A 23,141-nucleotide genomic window follows, 5' to 3' on the forward strand; every position below is an offset into this window, starting at 1 on the left:
TATTAAGAGAAAAAATAACCGCAATTTCAAGCAAGATTATTATGAGTTAAATTTCGCTTTAATTTGCACACAACTGAACAATTTTTAAGACTGCATAAAAAAAAATGTAACGAATAAAATCGTAGCACAGATCATTTTTTAATATTACAAACATCCAGCATAGTAATTAAATTTATTGGAATTTCAATTGATTCCGACTAGAATAGTACAGTTTGAATTTTTTTCTCGTAAAAAAAGGAAAAAATCCAATCAATTCGTAAAACAGTAATATATTACTTTGCAGATGTATTTTTTCTTTTCTTCTTTAGTCGATGTCTTATGATTTTCTTTTATAGAAATAACTAATATTCGTAAGAAAAGAAAAAAATTATCCGAAAGGATTATTTTTCGTCTTTTTTCTCAAAAAAGAAAGATAAAAAATAGTTACTTAGAAATGAGAACAAATACAATATATTTGATAGAAGGGAGAGTGAAAACGAAAGCAGGAAGAAATAAATTTCCAAATTATTCATCAATTTTTAATGACAAGTAATTCAAGCGGAAATAAATCAAAGAAAAAAGGAATCCTTTTCCTTAGAAGAAAAAATGAAAATTTTTACTTTGTTATTTATTGAAATATACCAACCTGACGATTTCAACAAGATAGAACTCGTAATAAACCCATTAATAAGTCTTGTAATTTCAAATTATTGTCGCTGATTTGAATAAGGAAAAATAATATGATACACTGTAGGGAATTAAGGATAGGATGAAATGAAGGTTGTGCTAGTTTCGTTCGAAAATAATATATAAGCTAGAAGTAATTCGTAAGATTTTCGAAATTGACAAGAGAAGGAAAGCAATTAATGAGCTTAACCAAAGAATGCAATTACGAAAGTATTAATTAGGTTATATGATGTGAAGAAGTAAAAAGGGTAAGAGATTTTTGGGAGGAAAGATTAGAAAGTAATGTGGAGAATGGATAAGGATAGAAGAAGGAGGAGGATAACGGTTACAGAAGAAAGAAAAAGGAAATGGATTTTAAATTGAGGAGAGGTTATGTGAAAACTTAAAAAAAGGGAAGGAAAAAAAAAACAAAACCAATAATAGAGGGGACAACAACATTCATCTATGGCTTATGTTTATTAGCTAATGCAAAAGGATGGACTGTTCATGAGTTGTTTATCATATTGCGTGTCCTAATTTTCATTTATTCCTCTATTGCACACAATCAATTATTAAATTCTATAAAAATAAAAAAAAAAAAAAAATTCATCGCATAAGCTAAAACTGCTGGAAGAAATAATGAGCGAGTAGAAAGCAAAGTAAATGAACATATACGCACGCAAAGTTAATTAGGCTAAAATTGAACGAACTTTTGTCTCCTTTGAAAACAAAAGAATGTAATTGAGATTAATAAATTCTCTAACATGAAACTGTAAAATGAAAAATTCATCAGGACTAAATTACACACAAAGCTTTTCAAAATCATTTTAAATCTCTACCATTTAGTGAATTTATCAGTAGCCTAGCCAGTCTACTCATTACATACAGGAGCAACTGATCTTCTAACTCTTTCATTTGTGCAATTCATAACAGTTTTTGGATGTTGAAATATGCTTCCACAAACTAATCTGTAAAATGATAATACAAAAGTGACGACAGATATTTTAATTACTCTAATTTATAAAAATATAACCTTAACAGCACCATAAAATAAAAAAGAAAGTAACTATTTTTAAATTCCTATTCTCGAGAAATAATGACATAACACAGCCCACTATACATCTTTAATAATATCATTAATGTAAATAGCACATTAAACGTTGTTTTTTTTTTTTTTAAGAAATCTTTTATGCAACTAGATTTTCTTCCCGATAACAACATATTTGACGAAGGAAATTGGTTTCAAATTCAAATTATATTGAGAGCAAAACAAATTTGAAAGACAATAAGCTATAAACGACATGAAACACTACAATTATTCGTAAACGTCTTTCCTATCACAAATATACTGATAAATATCTCGTGGTGTTTTCATATTCTCAGAATCACCATCCGGAATTTCGAAATGAAATTCATCCTCGATCGCCATGATCACTTCCACGAAATCCAGTGAATCTAATCCAAGATCTTTTTTAAAGTCCGAATCAAGCGTTAATTTCTTTGGATCAATCTGGAATAAATCCATGTAAATACTTTGTCCGAAGTTTAAAACATTGATGGCATGGTCCAAATTTATTATTCAGTAGTTCAAATTTCTGAATGAAAATATAAAATTCACTCCTTGATCCGATGGATAGATTTAATTGAAATCGAAACAGTGTTTCTAAATTTGATTTAAATCCTTTCCGAATTTTGAACTGAATTTTAAGCTTTGATAAAATGCAATAATTCATTAAAGATGCAGCTTGTTCCAGCAACAATATAAATAAGCTTACCTTATCGTATAAACTCAGAACAAGCATAATTCGCTGCTCGACAACTTTCATCGTCAAATGTATATGAGCAGCAAAACGCACCTTAAAAAGTTAAGGAAAATAGAATCTTAACAAAACCATAATGTAGTAGAAAATCAATATAATAGATCTTAAGTACTATGTATATGATTAAATTTGAGAATACTAATTTCTACTAAAGAAATGTTTATTTTCTAATCTTTGGAAACAGTTTTACTTGATTTAAATTTAATTTATTTTGCTGCATGTATCCCGTGCAAATAATGGAAGTTTTCTGCGCCATTACAGTAGGCATTTTCCATGCTGCAATTGCAGCTGAACGAAGGCTACCTCGCACCACTAATACTCTAAGCATTATTTCTGCAAACAGAATAAAATTAAAAGTCTTAAAATAAAACGTCGGCAGAAATAATAATAAACGATTAGTACTTCCGAAACTCAAGTTGAACTAATCTAACTTCGTACCTAATAAATAGAAAATGTGGAACAAACGAAAGAGATTGTAATATGCTTAATAACTCAAAAAATAAATAGCATATACCCTCAAGTCAAAAACTAATGTAATATGCACCTCCCTAAATAATTCTACTCAAGTTGTTAGGTTATATTTGCATTTTCGAAAGAAAGGTAGAGTCCATAAGCAAAAAAAAAAAAAGAAACTAAATCATGGTAACAAAGACATTGTGCCGAATTGTTCCTTTAAAACAGTAAGATCACAGATCAAGTTAAAATCAATTTTGCAAAAAATATCGATTAGGACATATTTTACTTTTCAAATGATTCAAGATATGATAACAACTTTTTATTCAACAAACTATAATCAACTATCTTCGGTATGAACTATGGTTCATCATATCCATACTGTTCCAACATTTGTTCAGCGCACGATCCTTGCTCCAGACGTTTCACAGCCGTTTTGCTGACACCATAAAGATGAACCAGAGCTGCTGCTACTACAAACATATGGAACAATTGGTGTGATTGTAACTAAAAAGAGAACAAAATTATTAAATTTTTATCTTAATAAAAACAAATCCCCTTTTATCATATTTTCATCAAAAAGATATTTAGTCGTAAGCAACTGATTATAAATAAAAAGCATTCAAAATTCACTTCTAGAAAGCGATTCTGTTAAAACAAACCCATAAATCAAATCTTCCAGGAAAACATTTTTCAGGTGTACGTGTAGCGTATAAAACAGCGCCCGCTATGTATAAAATACCCATTAATATAAACCAAAACAATGATGCTTCATTTAAGAGGTATGAAATACCATCATTAATTAGTATGTCTAAAGCTGGCACAACACCTGGAAATATGTATAATATCAAGACTCTTGAATTAATAACAAGTGATAAATTAAATTCATTCAATCATTTTTGAATTGTGATAAGTTGAATTTCAGGTAATGTAGCTTGCTTATGTACGAGAAACAGCTGCATAATTTTAACTATAGCTTACTGCTTAAACCCATTGCTATGAAAATAACAGCTCGTAAAGGTCGGTAATGTGGATGAGCAAATTTATCCCACAGAGACACGATAACTGCAGCAATTCCAAGAACAGAAATCATAGTTAAATACACAATCATAGGCACCAAACGACAATAAAATCCATAATAAATCCATGGAATGAAAGAACCAACAATAAGTAAGGTAATACCAGTATAATCCAATCTAAAACATAATATTCACAGATAACAAAATCATTTCAACCTTTACACGTTGGTTCAGCTAAATAGTGACGATTAAACTTAGTATGAAGAACCAATAATTTTTTCTTCGACATCTAACAAACATTCAATGATATGTCAAATTAAGTACTTTTTGTAATTACCATAGCCATTCAGTTTTTACTTCAGCAAAAATTTGTTACAAAAAATTCTCGTTTTCATTTGAAATAAGTAATATTATCTTAATACAACCAAAAACTAAAATCATACTTAATACCATAGAAAAATAAAACAAAAGTGTGAACATAGAGTTACAGAAACTATTCTTCTCGGTCTAAATCTGGCTTCAACACATACCAACCGATATAATGATTGAAACATTTAGAATAGTCAAATTATTCCAAGTTTTATAACTGAAATGACAACACAAAACAAACTTGCTAAATAGTTTTCCAACTCCAGCAGAATGGCATTGCACTGTATGGAATGCAAACGATAATCCCAAACAAGCCACTGCACCGACAAAATATGTCCCAAAAACAATTTTATCTTCCGACTGCACCAGTGTTGATGGACGAGTTAAAAACCAGGCTGCAGCTCCAATGAATGCCAAACATCCTAGAATCAAATTAATAACATAGTAATTCATCCATTAAAATTATTTCAACTTTCAACATAATTTTGGATCAAAAATGTGCAGAAAAAAGTTTGAGGATACTAGCACCCGCCTTCATCCAAATTTTCTTCAATTTACTTTCAAGCGCGATCAAAATCTAATAAAAAATGTTGAAATTAACTAACCATACATATGAGTCCAAATGTTACCAGTTTCCGTATGTAGAGAAAATATACTTTTGAAGCACGAGCCAAAGCTCGGTAACGGTGGCCTATGTCCCGTACGCAGATACTCGTTATCTTGCAACCATTCTGGAAGCAATTCAAAATTCGTAGCTTTCCATCGTGCTTCCCAAACCTTAAATAATTTAGTTCTTGGACTGACTGCTAAAGAATAATATATTCCAAAAATATACGAAATGACACGTTTAAAAGGTAAATAAATAACTGAAGGAGATACCCTTCTAATAGCAACTCTTGCACCACCTTTGGAATTTTCTTCATTTGGAAGAACATCCACTTCATTGATTTTCACCTAAAATCAATATATAATATGCAAAAAAGCAAAGTTTCTCACATATACAAGGAAAAAGATCAGTACAAAAATTATACAGGGACTGTTTATTCCTATTTTATCTTCTAATCAAGAAATCGTCGATAAATCAAAAAAAAAAAAAAAAAAAATAATGAATAGCATGCTTTCCAGTAAAAATGTTTCCCAAATGCTTGAAATGCGAAAAAAGCATACAGTAAGGTCAGCGTCATCATCTACCGAAACTGGTACCATAACTGGCAATCCATTCGAAATATAAGTTACTGTTTTCATTAGCTCGTTTACTGTCTTCTCCGGTGCATACGTCTGAAATCGTGCAGTATAATTTTTTTTTAATTATGAAAATATTTCTTACAAAGATATAGATTTGATAAGACGAAATTATATTTTCATTTGGACTGTACAGTTATGACCAAATTTCCAGAAAAATAACAAATTTCATATAATAAGCAAGACAGTAATCGGGAAATCACTCACCTTGACGGTCATTCGCGTACGGTCACCACTAGCATTTGGTACTGAAAAAGCTCGTCTATGACCATGATTAAATTTTCGTATATATTTCCCCGCTTCATTGACTGGACCCATCATTTCTAGAAATCTGAAAAGCACAATTTCATTTGGCTTCAACAATGCAATAAAAAAAAAGAAAGAAAAAAGATGCTTGCAACTGTATGAAAAAGAACTGGTGTAAACAAATCAGCAATGTTTACCTCTTATCTCTGTAGCACAATACAGTACTACTAAAACGGCAAAACTGTTCCAACAATGTAATAGTGTCATTACCCAGTACCAAGTACAATTAGGCCAAGTCCATGTAACACAACATACATCAGCGCCAAGCATATTAAGATTGAGCTGGTGAAGTGAAGGACAGCGGAAGAGAGGGGTAGGGAGGTATGTGAGGAAATAAAATGATAGGAATTACATCAAAAACATAATCTTTTGTCCAGGCTTTTCCCGTCTTACATTTCATAATTTTACTACATATAGGACTGATATGAACATATATAACTTCTCAATCATAAAATACTTACATATATTAGAAAATGCATAAAAACACAGTAATAGTTCAAATAAGTAGTCCAAGTAATAATTCCATGTAAACGTTATCGAAATACAATTACCCGTTAGTATGCCTCAATCCCAATGAGGCATGTATGATACAAGTCTGAAATGAAAAAAAATGTGGGATGTGACTCAAAACTTTGAAATCTATAGCGGCCTCTAGACATTCCACAGAAATAACTCATACCTCTTCTGCTAGTGAAATGAGTTAATTCAAAAAAATACCAACTGCTTTTCTAAATTCCCTGATGGAAATACATGAAGCATGGAAATGAAATAGAGCAATTAAATACAGGATAGTATAAGAAGAAATGAAGAACAGCCACTTTTTTTAAGGTTTTAAAGCAATGCATACCTCAATGAACACCACATTCTAAAATTATCAAGAAAACTCAAAGTTTCAAAGACTAAACAACTTTTTTTCCATACATTAGAACACCCAAAGAAGCGCTAATGTTTATCCCAGCCAACATAGCCTGACCAGCAACCAACTGTGGCAAGTGAAACTTTACCACTTCCAATATCTCTCAGAATCTCATTCACTATAACATTACTTTATCTTACTCGAAAAACATAAAGTAACTATCGGGGACACAAATTCATTAAAAATATGCGAAGTAATGGTTAAAATCCCGAAATTCAACAAGAAATGTTCTTCTGTGCATATTTTATCACTTAGTACCACATGCTTGGAAAAAATAAAAAAATTGGCAACTTTGGAAACCATTGAATTACAGTTGAAGTTTTAAGATGCATGAACTGGAATTTTGAAATGTCAATCATTTTAATTTAAACACTGGAAATTCCTTGAAGCATAAATTATGCAATTTTAATGACTGGGAATTTACCTATGAATAAAACATGATGAATTCTTGGGGATGTAAGAGAACCAGGCCACATAATACAGTGCAAACTGGAAGTTAAATCAGTAAACTGATGTGTTTTTCTTTCGAAAGATTTAATGAAATATAATGACACAGCATTAATCGTTTCGTCTAAGAAAAAAAAAAAAAAAACTTGTCTATGATTTGATGAAATTACCAAACTTAGCAAACAATATTCTTCCTCATTTCTCACGAAAAATTTTGACCGAAATTTCAAAAGTAATAATTTTACTTTTGAAATTTCTCAAAACGAAAAGGACTGATGTTGTGGATAAAAGGAACAAAAGATTTTTGAATTTCGATAAACTAGTACGCAAGAAGAAAAAAGCACTACATAAAAAAGAGTAACACTTCAATTTTTAAAAAGAATTCCAGACGGTAACACCTTCAAATTCACACTATAAAAAGAAAAAATGGAATATGATATATACACAACAAGCTTAATAAACACCCCAAAGCGTTATTTTCAATAATAAAAATTATATAAATTTGAATTTTTTATCCAAAATGAAGCTGAATTTCCATAAGAACTCGATAAAGCATCAGAACCCAAAATGAAATTTCTTTGAGATTCTAAATCGTAAAATACGAAAAGTCTTAAAAGAGTACACCCGTTTACTGCTTGTATATTTGTCGAAATTGCTGCAACAATTTAAAAAAAATGTGACAAAACTTAAAGAAGCGAACAAGTGCAGACACAGGCTGTCCCATCACTGAAACAAACAAAATGAGCTTATTCTGATAAAGCTTTGTAAAATGTCAATACAGATGAATTTTTTAAAAGCATGATTAACATTATAGACATAACATATCTTTTAGCAAATAGTTGCCTGCTTGCTGTAGTTTGTATATTGAAAATAAGCAAGAAACAAAAAAGTGAGAAAACGAAATACACTTCCTAACTGAAATAATTCGAAATTATAAAAGCAAAAATTTTAAAGACAACATTAAATAGCAATGAAATGACTAGAGAAAATTAAAATTAAATTGAAATTAAAGAATTCGTAAAGCATGCTTGATTTGTACATAGCAAGAGAAAATAGAAAAAAAAGGCTAAAGCTTTTTGCAACGCTAAAATAAATGATGACCTAGCTTTAATCACATGAAAGACATCGGATTATGGTATGAGGGAATCTTTGAAAAGCTTACTTGTAATTTTCAATAGATTTGATTAAACTATCCTCAACATACCAAATCAAATACAGCAGAATTGTGCAGTTTGAATCATGCTATTAGAAAGTAAAAGATGTGAAATAGATCAGACAGTTTTTTTTTTTTTTTTTTTTTTTTTTTTTTTGGAAGACACAGATAACCAGAATTGTAAAGCTAATGGAGTGAAGTCTTAAAGCTCTCAATTTTATGTACAAACACAAGATAAGCAGGCTATAATAAGCAAGAAATATAATCAATATTTTTTCCTAATAAAGTAGAACAAGGGAACATCATAAACAAAATAACTAAAGATCTGATGGTGGTAAAATTAAAAATATATTAAAATTAAAAAATAAAAGATTATGAATGAGCAATAAAAGTACTGCTAATAAAAAAAGACTCAAAAATAATTATTAAAAATTTTCGAGAACGCTCTTTTCTGCATATTTCTGAAACAAGAATAGAAGAATGAGGATATAATTAATATAAAGTTCCATTAGCAAGAGAAAGGAGTAAAATATGCTTAAACCACCATGTTAACTTGTGTTGTTTCCGTTAGCACACCACTATCTCTTTCACTCGCGGGCTGCTTTTCAATTGTTGTTGCAGCCGAATCACTCTAAAAGATACTGGGAACGATTTGTTTCAAAAAATAACATGGAGCGCAAGTATTCCTTATTTAAAATTTTTAAAAAATAAACTATTCCAGTGCTAATAAACTTTTTGAAATTCATAAATTTTATTAAATGAAATCCTTGCAACCAACAAAAGCGAATTTACCAACCTTTACAGAAGAATACTGCCTTGAGTCTTTTCGCTTTCCCATGAGCAAAATTACGGAGCATATACCAGAAGCTAGTAAAAGGAAGGTGATGGCGCAAATAGCAAGTGAGTATTGCAAACTTCTATCAATTGAAATCTTATCAATATCTTCACGTCTCTTGTTCCAGTCCTCTTCAGCACCCATTTCAACAACTAACGTCGAAGACACCCGTGAAAGTACCTCATTACCTACTTTAAATTCGCATCCGTAAACGCCACTGTCTGAAGCTCGCGCCTGAATGCAAATTACAGAACTTCGAAAGTTTAAAGACTCAATTTTAAAACTCAAAGAGGAAATAAATACCACTTCCAAAATGAAAACACATAGAAATGATATAAATTAAAATTGAAATTTGACATACTTCACTTAGCACCAGCAACTGATTGCCAGCTTTAAAGGCTAGACGTGAAGAAGCTGTATTGGGATCAATTAAACGACCATCACGCAACCACTGCACTGACACACGAAACTGTTTATTGATTGAACAATTGAAAATTACCGTCGCTCCGGAATGTACTTTACGATCCTCAAGTTGTGGCCAGACTTTATCTGATATGCAAATTTCGAAATATAATTCGATTAGTGTAATACAGAAAATTCGCAAGTCAAGAAGAAAAAATTCATCTATAAATGAAGTCAAAACTAAACTGAATAGAACATAAAATAAAAAATCCAAACTTCTACCAGTAGAAATTACTCCAAAATAAACCGAAAAAATAGTAGAAAGTAACAAACAAATTATGATTACCATAAACAAGAACGTGTGCCGAACTTTCCACATGTCCAGCTTCATTGCTTACACGACACGTATAAATACCCGTATCTGCTAATGAGACATTGACCACATATAAATTATCATCATTAGCTTTCACGTGTAAGCGTCTTTCCACAGCAGCTGGAAATGAATCGCCACCATCTTTCATCCACTTAATGACTGGGGTCGGAACGCCTTAAAAGATTTTGGAGTGAGAAATAGGAGTTACAGGGTATGGGAAAAGAGAGAGAAGAGGAAAGATTCGAAAAAAGACCCTTCACTGTTTAAATGATTTCAAACCTAAAAACTTTTTTCCACACTAAACTGGAAGAAAGTGCTATAAGCTAACTAAACAATACAAGGTGTCTCATAAAACCTACTTAAAAATCTTGGAGTAACACAAGTAAAAATACTTATGTTACAAGCTTTATAAAACAAAAATGCATAGAAATGCTTACCTTGTGCAGCGCATCTTAACCTAGCGCTGCCACCACGAACAATCGATACATTTGACGGTGAATAACGAATTCGCGGTTTTTGTAGGACCATTAATTTCACTCTGTAAACGAGAAAATTATTCAGATTATTGAATAAAAGAAAATCAGTGGTGACAACTACCTTTGGCCTAGACAAAACGGGTGCGTTTTGACCCACTGAATTATTGACAGATGGATGAAACTAGCAAAAAACGCAAAGTTTTACTTCAAAGAATATGCCGAGCCATAATGATTCCGTACAATACATTGATATTCCGCCTGATCACTAAAATCAATGTCACTGAGTTGCAATTCACTAAAAAGATATTCCATTGCAAGTCCTGTAGCCGTGCCTAAAAGATGCTTTAAATTATTTTATTTAGATTCATGAAGGCTTTATGAAGACTTAGCCAATAATTATAGAAACTAACCGTTTGTAGTCGATGAATGATTATAAACGAAAATAGTTGTCGCATCATGCGATAATAGACGAAATCGTCCATCACGAATAACTTTCCATTTGATATCCAATGGCGTAGCACCATAACCAGTACAATTTAATTTAACACTAGTTCCTAGTAGCGCTTTCACTAATGCGATGGGATGATTCAACAATCGAGGACGGGGCGAATCATCAACTGAAAGAAATTTCATTCTTGAATCATTGAATTTCAAAGTCAATGAATTAAATTTAATAACCATGAAAAAAAAAAAAAAAAAAAAAAGAAAACTGATTTGTAAACTAAGCCCGGAAATATGAAACATGACAAATGACCAGCTTTAAACCGTACCACATGTCAGATTTGCATCATCAATCACAGCAACATCAATACCACGTAATGCTACTGGATAGGAACACAACATTGTTATGGTTTTGCGATCCAGTTTGGATGAAAATAGCCAGTGCGAAAACCACTTCAGCTCACAATCACAAACAAGAGATGAAGTATTAATAAAACTGCAAATCAGAAATAGCTCTGAAGAGAGGAAAGCTTCCAAATAAAAATACTACTAATAATATATGGAATTATATTGGTTATCTCATTTATAAACTAACTTACAGTCGTCTCAAGTGTAGGTATTCAAATGCACCATTCTGCACGCCAGCAATAGGATTATCCGTCAAATCGAGATTTTGTAATGCTGGAAAATTTTCAAATGCACGTGCTGGAATTGTTCGAACTCGATTAGAAGTAAATTTGAGGGTCCGCAACGTTGGTAAAGAGGTATTTGCAAGAACTGACTCATCTTCAACACACATTGCCAATCCATTTCCAGAAAGATCACTGAAAACATTTAATTAACACGTTAATGTTATATATTAAACTGAACAAAGAGTTGAAATATCGCCAAATTCCTGAAAATGAGGATTTCCCTGGACCGTATGAAAAAAAAAAAAAAAAAAAAAAAAACTAAACAAGTACCTGAATGAAATGTAAACTAACAGATAATTTAATTTATCCAAATCATGCATCGCATTTCGATGGATTGTATCTATTTGATTATCAGCTAATGAGAGATATTCCAGACGTGAAAGCTTTTTAAACAATAGTGAAGGAAGCGTACGAAGACGATTCGAAGACAAATCAAGCCATTGTAAAGTCGAGCATAGAGACCATACTGATGAATCTATCCATGCAACGTCGTTTGAACTCAGATCACTAGAAAGATTGTAATATTTTGAGAAACAGTTTGATTTCAAGATTTCACAAGCTAAAACTTTCATGAAAATTTGAATCTACTAAAATGAATCCTGAACTTAGATTTAAAGTAAAAGATACAGAGCTGTAAGCGAATGCATCCCATACAGCCAACCACCAGTGACTGCCTTCAATTGATTTTCGGCAATATTCAACCTCTGAAGCTGTTCCAAACCCCAGAATGTCCCATCTTCAAGTGTACCCAACAAATTTCGCGTCAGTGACAAATTTTGAAGAGATGTCAGTGAACTGAACGTCAGTGCATGCAAAACTGCGAGACGATTACGACTGAGATCTCTAAAAATACTTCATTTGCCGAATAAAATACGAAAGTAAGTAAGGGGAAGAAAAACAAATCCGTTTAATAAAAAGGAGAGTAAGCTTCAAACAGGAAAAAAAAAACTATGAAAATTACTTTTGTTTCACTTGAAAAAAAAAAAAAATCAATATTTAGAATTTATAATTAGCATAAATTTCTTACACATACCAATAACGTGAAATAAGAAAAAAAGAAAAATAAACTTTTGAGAATCAAAATTACACACTCAAAACTGCTTCCGATTCTTACAGTCTAAGAAAATCTGTTAGGTTCAATAAAAATAAGACCACTACTTATGGCGGCAACACGCACACAAGAAATGTAAAATCAAAGATTTATTTAAACGTTTGCTTACAAAAATCGAAGTGCAAACAGTCCCTGAAAAGCATTTTTTTCGATGGTTTCAATTTTGTTCCGTGATAACCTCAAAACTCGAAGTGACTGCAGCGCTATGAATGTATCGGAACGCAATGACGCCAACAAGTTATTGCTGAGATCTCTATAAGAATACGCATTGAAAGAACTTAAACAAAGTGGTAAAATCTATAAATTTTCAAATTTGAAATAAAAGATTGCATCTTTCAATTATTTCGTGATCAGAAAAGTTTGAAGTTGGCAGTATAACTTCACAAAAAAAAAGAAGAAAAAAGAAGAAACATCACAAAAATATAAACTCATACAATTTTGTGATTTTGGCGTTAGCGGCTTGCAACACATGCAAATGCGGGAAATCACGCAAAACATTACGACTCAAGTCGACTACGTCAATCTTCGCAATCCGTGAAACATCAATGGTCGTAATTTGCGAAATGTTATTCGCTTTGCTAAAGAAGTTTTAATTGAATTCATTTTTCTCATGGTTTCTTGACTAAGAACTTGCAGTGGAAGTACGAACTGAGAAGTTGTTTTACGAAGGTTAATAAAACTTACAGATCAAGTTTACGCAAATTCGCTAAAGATTCAATCCCAAGCGGAATCGAAGTTAGCCGATTCTTCCGAAGCAAGCTGGAAAATATTTACAGATGTTGATTCAAACTAATAATATACAGTAGTAGAGTGATGACGTTCTTAAAGCACAAATGGAATAGGTGTTCTTATCAAGTGTCAAGAAAAATTCACTGTAAAAGCCAAATGTAACACGCCAGGTCTAATTCGGCATAAGCCTATCTAAGAGACTCGCCACATTAACTGCACTATTTTAACCATAAATGATTCCTTGAGTTACTTAAACTTCACCAATTTATATTCACAGAGTAATAAGGTAACATATTCCACAAGAAACTAGAGTAATATAAAGCGTAGTTTAGTAGATGAAAAAAGAGCAAATTGCATACAGCGCTTCAAGTTGAGGAGTATGGGCGAAAACAAGACGTGAGAAACCACCGATATGATTCTCGCTGAGATCCCTAAAAATACGAGAAAAAAATTCATTTCAATATATGTAAAATTACTACAAATCACATGCACGCAAAAAAGAAAAAAATTTATGCTGTTGCAGCGAATGTTACATTACTAACTTCGTTATTAAAATGCATCAGAACTTACAGAGAAATAAGACTGCTCAATCCAACGAAAGCAGTAGGCAAGATTTTTTCAATATAATTCCCTTGAAGTTCTCTATAAAAATTGAGTATAAATAGCAATATATTTCTGATTGGATACATTAAAGCTTATCTCCCAATCTTTTTTCTAATGATACAGCCGTATGGGTTAGCGTAGCAATAATATAATCCACTGTTATAATTAATATAACACCAATATTTGATAATACACCAATATTTCATATGAAGACGAATCAAGCAATCAAAAATTATATTACTATATTGTATATATATATATATATATATATATATAATAATTTATTTAGCTCCATCCTGCCGAGTTCCTTAACCTCTCACCAACATTAATCCTTAAACGTAGTTCTAAAAAGCTTTAGCTAGCATGTGAAAATACAAATATTTTTTTGAGATTCAAACATCCACTTTACATAAGTCCTTTTTAGAAAGGAATCCTCACGAAATTCTATTTACAAATTGAAAAGATTTAAATTAACGTCATAATATGCATACAGCGTAATCGCCCAAGATGGAAGTGAAAACGGAACATCGGTTAAACTGCGATGACTACAGTCGATGTGGGTATCAAGGCAATAACATTCTTCAGGACACTGTTCTAGGCAAATCACTCTGGTGGACAGAACGAACATTGTCATGCATAATATAAGCGTTCGATTCTTTGCGTAAAACCATTGCCCCATCACATTAGAACAACCTACAATTAAACGAATTAAGAGGGCTAGAGATGAGTAAAAACACGAAGTTTAGGATATCATCGAAGAAATGGAAAATGAAGGAAGAAAAAAAAAAAAAAACAAAAGTAATGCAATTTTTTCTTGATAATTTACATTGTAAATTATAAGTGAATAAATCTATCATCCTTTACTGGGATTCATTTCAGAAACTTTAAAGAGACTTTAAGTTTGAAATTGATATTAAAATCAAGAATTTATAATTTACACTAAATAAGATTTAGGTACACCAATTTTTCTTTCTTGAGTACGCCACTAAAGAAGTACAGCCAAGTCATTGTTCCATCGAATGTTCATCCTTCATTCTAAATAATCGTCAAACGGTATAAAGCTTGGACCTATCCTGCTGGAATTATGATAAGTGATAATGTTGCACTGTAATTACCATAAATAATAGCACAATACTGCAATTATAGGGAATAATTATAAATAACAATGTGGCAGATAAAAATCACTAAAACCTTACACGATACATTACGTACCGCTTTTACTTCTATAACTGTTTGATGCTTTATGTGAATATATCTTGCTACATAGACAGAAGTATTACAGTTCTAGCGACTTATAGGTTAATAACGAGAATTCTTATCACTTAATACTGGTAGCAGTAAACTACTTTTCAGTAGAGGTTTTAGGGAAAAATAAATTAGAAGAATCACTCTTGAAATTCCTGAAGTATCTTGCTACGCTGAATCTCATTTTGCATGGTTTTTTAAATGCAAACCTATCGGAAATTCCAACCAAAGTTTATGGAATTTATTCACATAGAAAGGAAATATAAGAAAATTATGGAATAGATGATTCAGAAGAACTTTCTAAACTTCTTCCGAAAGAATTCCGGTAAACAGTTCCATTCCGGAAAAGGTACTAAAAAAAATGTCATACAACAAAAAATGCATAATAAACCTCCCCCACATATATTCGTCAACAAAATAAGAGAAAAGTAAATCTTAATCGCGCCATAGCCGCCCACTACTATAGAATACGGTTCGGCCCGAATTTTCAAAAAAAAAAATTGTTCAATCTGGTAGTCTTTTAATTTTGAAATTCATTTTCTTTCAAATTATTTGGAACAAAGTGTTTCTAAAGAAATAACAAATAATTATAACTAATTATAGTTCACGTCAATACATTCATTTATTGAAAAATGTTAATTTATGAATCCAATTAATTTATGGGAAAAACAGATTCAAAAGTGAAGAAATGAAAGTCTACACTTGTGTGTTTTTCATTTTCACTAATTTATTAGTTGAGGGAATTGAGTTGATAATAAAATCATTGTCACATTTATATTATCAATGAAGAGAGAGGGAGAGAGAGTGATAAGATTGACTTTCATAAGTTAAAAATATGATGCATAGAAGATTGAGTATATTTTAGTATGCTTATCTATATTTTTTGAAGATGAAAATTGCAAGAAACTAAAGAGCATTGCAAAAGAACATAATTGTGTACGAAATGACGCAACAAATTATGGCTTTTCAGAATGACAGTGGCATACATTATCGAGGTAAAAAGCAAAGGATTGGCACAAATAATCGAGGGAGCAGATAACGAAACTATCTATTAAAACTTTTGTTTTTCTAGACTAAAGTTACAGCAGAATATGAAGAATCACGTAAAACATAAAAGAACGATAGAAAATATCCCATGGAGCGTTGTCGAATAGCTTTTCCAGAAAATAAGTTAAAATACCGTCTCATGAAAGGTAGTAAAGAATGTCAAATATGATACATGCAAGATTGTCCAGTGATGCCTCATGTAAGTGCAAAGTTTCCAAAGTTAAATTGAAAATTAATTTTTCAATATGCTTGATTTGGGAAATATTTGGAACAAGTATTCTTCCCTTGTTTTTCTCCTTTTCACCACTTTTTTTTTTAATTTGGGAAAAGTATCAGGTAGAGTTTTTTGGGTCGTTATTATAATTTATAACCTATTTATCACATTGGTCAATTTTTATCAACAAATAGGTAAAAAGCGTTTTTTTATTTATTTCTTGAAGATGCTTACGTATTTTCTTACAAATTACGACTTGAAAACGGGAAAAGTTTATAAGTGTGTTGATTACTTGATCAGAATTTTGCAGAAGATTTCACAGGATAAGCTTCATTATTTTAGTAGAATACTAGTATGTCTCAGCGTGTATTGCAGAATTCTTTTACCTTCTTACCAAAATGTTTCTTCATTTCATGGATTTGTTTGCCGTATCATAGCACTTTTCTAAGAGCTTTGTTAATATTTTATTTTGCTTTTGTCATACAGTAATTGGTTTCTTAAATGTCACCTGTCTTTGGGAGCAAAAAGCGTTGCATGTATGTACTAGGAACATTCCGGAAGTTTTTTTTTTTTTTTTAAATTCAGGTCTTATTAAAAGTTTCCACAACCATTCGACACTGTCGTAGAAAATTCATTTTGAAAAATAGTGCTAACTGCTAGAACTCTTAGAAAATAGCTGCAAATATTACAAATATGAAATGCTTTTCGAGCATTTATTCTGGGTCGTATTAATCGATGATGGAATTAGGTTATTTTTAGAATACATTAGGAAATGAATGTGAGAGAAGAAATTAAGGGAGAAGAAATTTGGCGTATTTTTGTATGAATAAAAATGCTTTTATGCTAAAAAAAAGACTTACATATTGCAATAAATTATTTATATTGGTATAAGTGATAAAAGATCAAATGTTATCAAGTTAATGACAAGATCTGATAAGTACAATGTAGTTTAACAAATATATGAGGAAAGCTTATCGATTTCATTATCATACTACATCATATTACAGTTTAATGATAAAAATGTTGAACATATAACATGATTTATTTATTTATTTATTACATCTAAAATGTTCGAAAGCAATTAAACATAAAGTATGATGCAAGTAATATGCTAAAATTACTTTGCAGTGGTACAGATACTCACATAAATTTTTAAATTTTGAGGCTAAATGAATAATTACTATTGTATTTTTCAGCGACATTCAATTATCATAGAAGAGAAAGTAGGAAGTTTGTTAATAATTCGAACAGTACTCCCACTAAATACTACTTTTTTTAGTAGTCACATCTTTTTTAATCAAATAATTTTCAATTATTATTCATATATTTTCAACTGAACTAAACTATCAACAAGAAGACAAACTTATTGAGTAATGAAAAATTCCTCTTGTATGTATAAATATGATTACTTTGGTATCAAGTCATAAAGTGATCAAAATATGAAATAGTACAACTCTACAAAGCAATAACTGATAACTAATCAATTTTGATCAATTCATTGATATCTCATTCCTCATCACGATGTGCATTTATTAATGAATTGATAACAGTTATGATCATTTAATCAATTCATTTGTTATCTTTGAAATTTTAATTGCAGCAACAAAATGTAAATAAAGTAATAAAGATTTGGATTTTTCCTTTTCATTGTCATTCAAAATTTTTTCTTTCATCAAATTGAAAATATTGGTCATATATTCAATTTTTTTCACTGATTATTTAATGGTCATTTTATTTTTGGGTATTTTTAGGCAAGTGCTGTCCAACATTCTACCCAAATGAAACATTTTTTAATGTTGCAAATATTTCCAAACTATCTTCTTAATGACAAAATTTCAACTATTCATATTATTGCAGTTGTTGCTTCATTATCATCAAATTTCGGAATTGCTATTCGATAATTATAAATGTTTGCACAAGCATTTCCGTTTTCTTCGTATCGGACAAAATTGCTGATGCTAGTTGTGATTCATTTAAAGCAGAAGAAATTTCAATATGACGAATATTTTAGAGATTATTATGATCACTTTTCCTTATCATCAAGACTAATGTCAAATATCATCGCAAATGATTACAATGTGCCCCAAAAGATTAATAATTTCTTCCAAATAGAATTTTTCTGTTTTTCTTTCCTTTTATAGTATTAATGAACTAACACCATTGATAATTCAAAAACATCATTTTATGCAATTACAATTAAAAAATTCCTCACTGATACATCAAAAAAAAAAAAAATCTCAATTCAGTGAAAATTTGCGAAAGTCTTCATAACAACATTATGATAGAAATAAAAGCATTTATCGAAATAATTTTAAAAACAAAATGAAAATAAGTAGAAACAAATATCGGCAATCTTTTTTTCTTTGTTATTCAATATTTTTAAATTGATTATTGATATATTTCGTCAGTAAATAATGTTTTCATGAATAATTGAAAACAAAACGAAGCATTCTGTACTATAAAAAAAAATTTTTTTTACATGTATATTTTCATATATTTTTCTTATTTTTGATAAGAATTAAAAAACAAAAAAGTTATAACTAAGATTAATGCATAAAGCTTTTATGGTATAATCCATTTTTTCTTTTTTTCTTTTCGTTTCTTTTGATTGATTGAATTGATTGATTGGTTTTTTGTAAAAAAGAAAACCTATTTATTTCATAAAAAATATGCAATAATATTTGTGAAAATGAAGTAAAGAATAAATATAGCTTCTTTTTTTCCTTTTTTTGTTCTATTTCTCTCTAAAAATTCGACAATTCTGTTGTATTTTTTCAATATCCTAATATTTCTTTCTAATCATTCCAAATTTTGCTTTTCAAAAATTTCCCCAATTTCTTTCATTTCTGTTAAAAAAAAAAAAGAAAAAGAAAGAAAAAGCTATTTTCGAAGAAGCAAGCAGCCTTCACATCATAGAAAGGCATTTTTCTTTCTTCACTTTTTTTTCTTTCAAGCATAGGTTTGAACAATTTGTTTTTCTTTGTGGCGCACTTTTTTTTCTTCTGTTACTTTGATGAAATTGTTTTCATAAAAAAATTTAAGTGGGAACATTTTTTACACGGACATAACACTGCACTACTAAATATTATTTCAAAAAATTTATTAATATCTAATCAAAATTTAATCACTAATGAAAATGAAAATGATGAATAAAAAAATACGTGTGATAGGTTAAATTACTTGTAGTATTATTTCATAAGTATATGCGAAAGATATGATCTATCTGTGCAAAACTTAAATTGCTTTTTTTTTTTCAATTTTCAGTTGAAGAATATTTCATATGATTTCATGATACTGAATAAGTATGCTAAGTTTTATGGTTAAATAAACATATCGCATAATAATAATTGACAAAAAAATTCTCGATTATCGTTCATTTTTAGAAATAATCAAAAAAAAAGTATTCCCTCAAAATATCATTTGAAAAATTTTTATATTTGACCATTTGGTAAATTAACAAATCCAGTGAAGGATAAATTAGGGTTTTTGAATGCATTCAGTGTAAAATTCTTTGCTAATCAAATTTTCGTTCAGTCCAACAGAATATCGGACATTCTTGGAAGGTTAATTTTACTTACCATAATTAGTCATAGCGTAAAAGCATCTATTCCTGCTTAATTATCGGTTTAAAATGAAATAGTATGAAATCGAATTATGATCAAGCAGTACCTCACATTACACTGATTAGAATATTCATGCATTTTCGTAATGAAACATCTTTACATCTCTCATACTTACTTATTCTAATTTATCATTATCTCTACATTTTATAAGTAATAATTTATTTCAATGATATTTCTGCTGTGGCCTGCAATTTCATTTTTATTTTTTTATTTTTAATTGTTGATTTTGCATATGAAATATATGATTATCATTAAATTACTAACTGCTGTTATATATAAGCAAACAAATTATACAATTAAAAATTCATATTAGATAAAAGAGTTATTCAAATATTCCTGAAGTAAACAGTATTATCATTCCTTAATTCATTCGCCAATATTTCAATGAGTATTAATTAAATGATCTTAAGTTTATCAGATAGATATTTGGTTTTGAATAATACATTATTGTTATCAAATTATTTGGTTAATATCAACAAAACGATATCATCACAATCAGACAATTTACACTGAAGCTACATCGATTCCGATTATTCCCGATCATAAAATCTCATTTATTATGTTTCCGTTGGTCAATTTAATTCCCTGAAAATTTCACTCCATTCTCTTTCCTTTCATTTTTCTCCTCAATGTTCTTATTGATTTACTTTATGAATCAATTAATCAAATGAAGATTTAAGCCCGAAGAAATAAGTGCAACAAACATACGAATCTTATTCAGAATTACAAAACTTCCAGCAAATATTCGGTTTTTTTTTTCATTGTTTACAATGAAATAATATTGAAACCAAAGAATTTAAAAAAATAAAAATTTGCAAGCTATAAATTCAGTCATCAAATCATCCATGCAAAGTGCTAAAAGCATAAAATAGACTAATAAATTTAAATGATTAATATTTAGATAATACTATTTTAATATTGCGACATTGAAAGTGGTAGGACAGCATTAAATAAATCAAAATTGTTTTATGTAATCAATCGATAGTTTTATTATTACTATTATTCATTATCATTATTGATATCCATATACTCTTTGATTTTTTAATGATATTATCATGTATTGCATTTGCTAAAAAAAATTGCAAAAAAAAAAGAAAAAAGGAATGCTACCATAATAAATTAAAATTTTGATATTTTTTTATTTATTGAAAAATTCAGAAATTGTCTGAAACTAAATAATTAATTTATGAATTTATCACTATAATTGTTAGGCTAATTTGATATATGAAGAAAAAATTCGTTGTTTAATTATGTGATATATTTATTATATTTTGTTCCAAAAAAGAAAGAAAAAAAAAAAAAAAACTACTTAATAATTATTTGGATTCTATCAAGATTATTTCTTTTATTTATTCCACATTGATAAAACATAAAACAGTAATGAATAATGTAACGGTTCAGTGATATTTCCTATTCAATCATAGCGCAATAAATGACAGAAATCTTAGAAATTCCTTGATATATTGAAATTTTTGATAATAGAAAGCTTTGAAACAGTTTAAAAAAATAAAAACACTCACTAAGCTTTGTGGTTTTATTTGTTTGTATTGAAAAAAGGGCTGAATTTATGAAGTCTCTGTTGAAGTCAATTTATGAAGAAACAAATTAGCATAGTTTTTTTTAAAAAAAAAAATGATTGCCCATTTTTATGTATTGATATGTTCTAACTTTAATCGTAAATAGTATTATTCATTAAATACTGTTTATCAAATTGCCACCATTATATATACTTATATTTCTACTACAGTTATGTATATAATAATTTATCATTACTACTACAATTACAATAAGACTGTTTAGTTAATATTTTATAATGTAAATTTTGTATCGTAATAGCAAAATTCAAGAAGTTCAAATGAAAGTTTTAGGCAGTCCATTGTACATATCAAAAATGCTAATACTTATTGCATGAGCTAAAAAAAAATTCAATATAAAATTTCAAATTAATTTCTTAGTTCTGTTTACATATATGTCAAAAGTTTAAGTATTTTTCCCTTTCTCTTTCTGTTTTTTTTTTTGATTTGAAACTTCAAATTTGCTAATAATTTAATAATCAATAATATTTATTGCATCATCATATTTACACATTTTGCTTTCTTTACATATCAATCAATTTCCTAATAATTTAAAGCAAATTGCTGGTTGATGATGAAATATTTAATTATTTTCTTCTATTCATTTAATCTGATAAATTTTCCTGCATAAAAATTTGACGTTTATCATTTCTCAAACTAATTCTTGTCTTCAAATTTTCTTGCCTAAATTATTTCTTTAGAAACAATTTTTCTTTTTTTTCTTTGCAATATTTTAGAAAGTTAAACTTATAACCATGCTTAAATTTGAATGAGAGAAAAAAACATATATAAATATAAATTGCCATAATTTTATTAATGAAAAAAAAAACCGAAAAATATTTTGGTAATTTTGGTATAGTGAACTTTCTTAATATTTTGTTCTTTAATCGTATTAATTTTTCAGAGAAAGAATTTCATTTTTCAAAAAACTAATTCTATCATACTCTAATTCTATCATAATATTATTACTAATTAAAAAAAAATGCAAAGATTCAGTAATCCATCCCTTTCATAAATTATTCATACAGTTTTATTCCATCCCAAATAAAGTTATCACTTCCTTTAATTGTATCATATGATACTGAAATGAAAACTATTTTTACAATTTAAAAAGATATGGCTTCATAATTTATCAACCTTATCATTCATCCACTGCCATTTTCAACGGAAATAATAATGAGCAAAAAAAAAAAATGTTTCTGATATAAAAACTAATACAGCGAATACAACTTAAAAATTTTCGGGATATTTCTATATGTGTATAGTATGTACATATGTATGTGTGCGTACGTGTACGTGTATGTGTATGTATGTGCGTGTATGTTTGTACATATTTATTCATGCAAATTTTTTTCTACATTTAATTAAAATTGTTGACTTAGTTTTTATTTGTGGGAGAAAATGGT

General features: G+C 29.3%; 3 protein-coding genes across 4 annotated transcripts; all 3 read right to left on the reverse strand.

The window, feature by feature from the left end:
- Window positions 1-1,960: 1,960 nt before the first annotated feature.
- Bm14732 (acyl carrier protein, mitochondrial precursor, putative) lies at window positions 1,961-2,793 on the reverse strand (the record flags this gene model as incomplete). The annotated part of the gene is made up of 3 exons (XM_001895230.2): window positions 1,961-2,155; window positions 2,421-2,501; window positions 2,656-2,793. 3 exons carry the CDS (start codon window positions 2,791-2,793, stop codon window positions 1,961-1,963), a joined length of 414 nt encoding a protein of 137 aa, XP_001895265.1.
- Window positions 2,794-3,278: 485 nt separating this feature from the next.
- Window positions 3,279-5,866, reverse strand: Bma-paqr-2 (acyl carrier protein, mitochondrial precursor, putative; the record flags this gene model as incomplete). Its single annotated transcript, XM_001895231.2, has 8 exons — window positions 3,279-3,425; window positions 3,581-3,747; window positions 3,900-4,114; window positions 4,548-4,728; window positions 4,912-5,083; window positions 5,186-5,260; window positions 5,474-5,584; window positions 5,756-5,866. 8 exons carry the CDS (start codon window positions 5,864-5,866, stop codon window positions 3,279-3,281), a joined length of 1,179 nt encoding a protein of 392 aa, XP_001895266.2.
- A 3,039-nt stretch (window positions 5,867-8,905) lies between these two features.
- Window positions 8,906-14,711, reverse strand: Bma-sma-10 (the record flags this gene model as incomplete). Of its 2 annotated transcripts, none has more annotated exons than XM_043074508.1 (17): window positions 8,906-9,001; window positions 9,167-9,439; window positions 9,567-9,754; window positions 9,954-10,154; window positions 10,418-10,518; window positions 10,662-10,788; window positions 10,867-11,073; window positions 11,227-11,393; window positions 11,497-11,721; window positions 11,881-12,096; window positions 12,217-12,432; window positions 12,810-12,953; window positions 13,135-13,278; window positions 13,385-13,459; window positions 13,789-13,860; window positions 14,000-14,071; window positions 14,524-14,711. In XM_043074508.1, the coding sequence occupies 17 exons, from the start codon at window positions 14,709-14,711 to the stop codon at window positions 8,906-8,908; spliced, it is 2,712 nt and encodes a 903-aa protein (XP_042930442.1). The 2 variants fall into 2 exon arrangements, with proteins under 2 accessions (XP_042930442.1, XP_042930443.1); XM_043074509.1 differs by having other exon boundaries at window positions 11,860-12,096.
- Window positions 14,712-23,141: the final 8,430 nt, after the last annotated feature.

This window comes from Brugia malayi (assembly GCF_000002995.4).
Source record: "Brugia malayi strain FR3 genome assembly, contig: Bm_v4_ChrX_scaffold_001, whole genome shotgun sequence".
Lineage (NCBI taxonomy): Eukaryota > Metazoa > Nematoda > Chromadorea > Rhabditida > Onchocercidae > Brugia > Brugia malayi.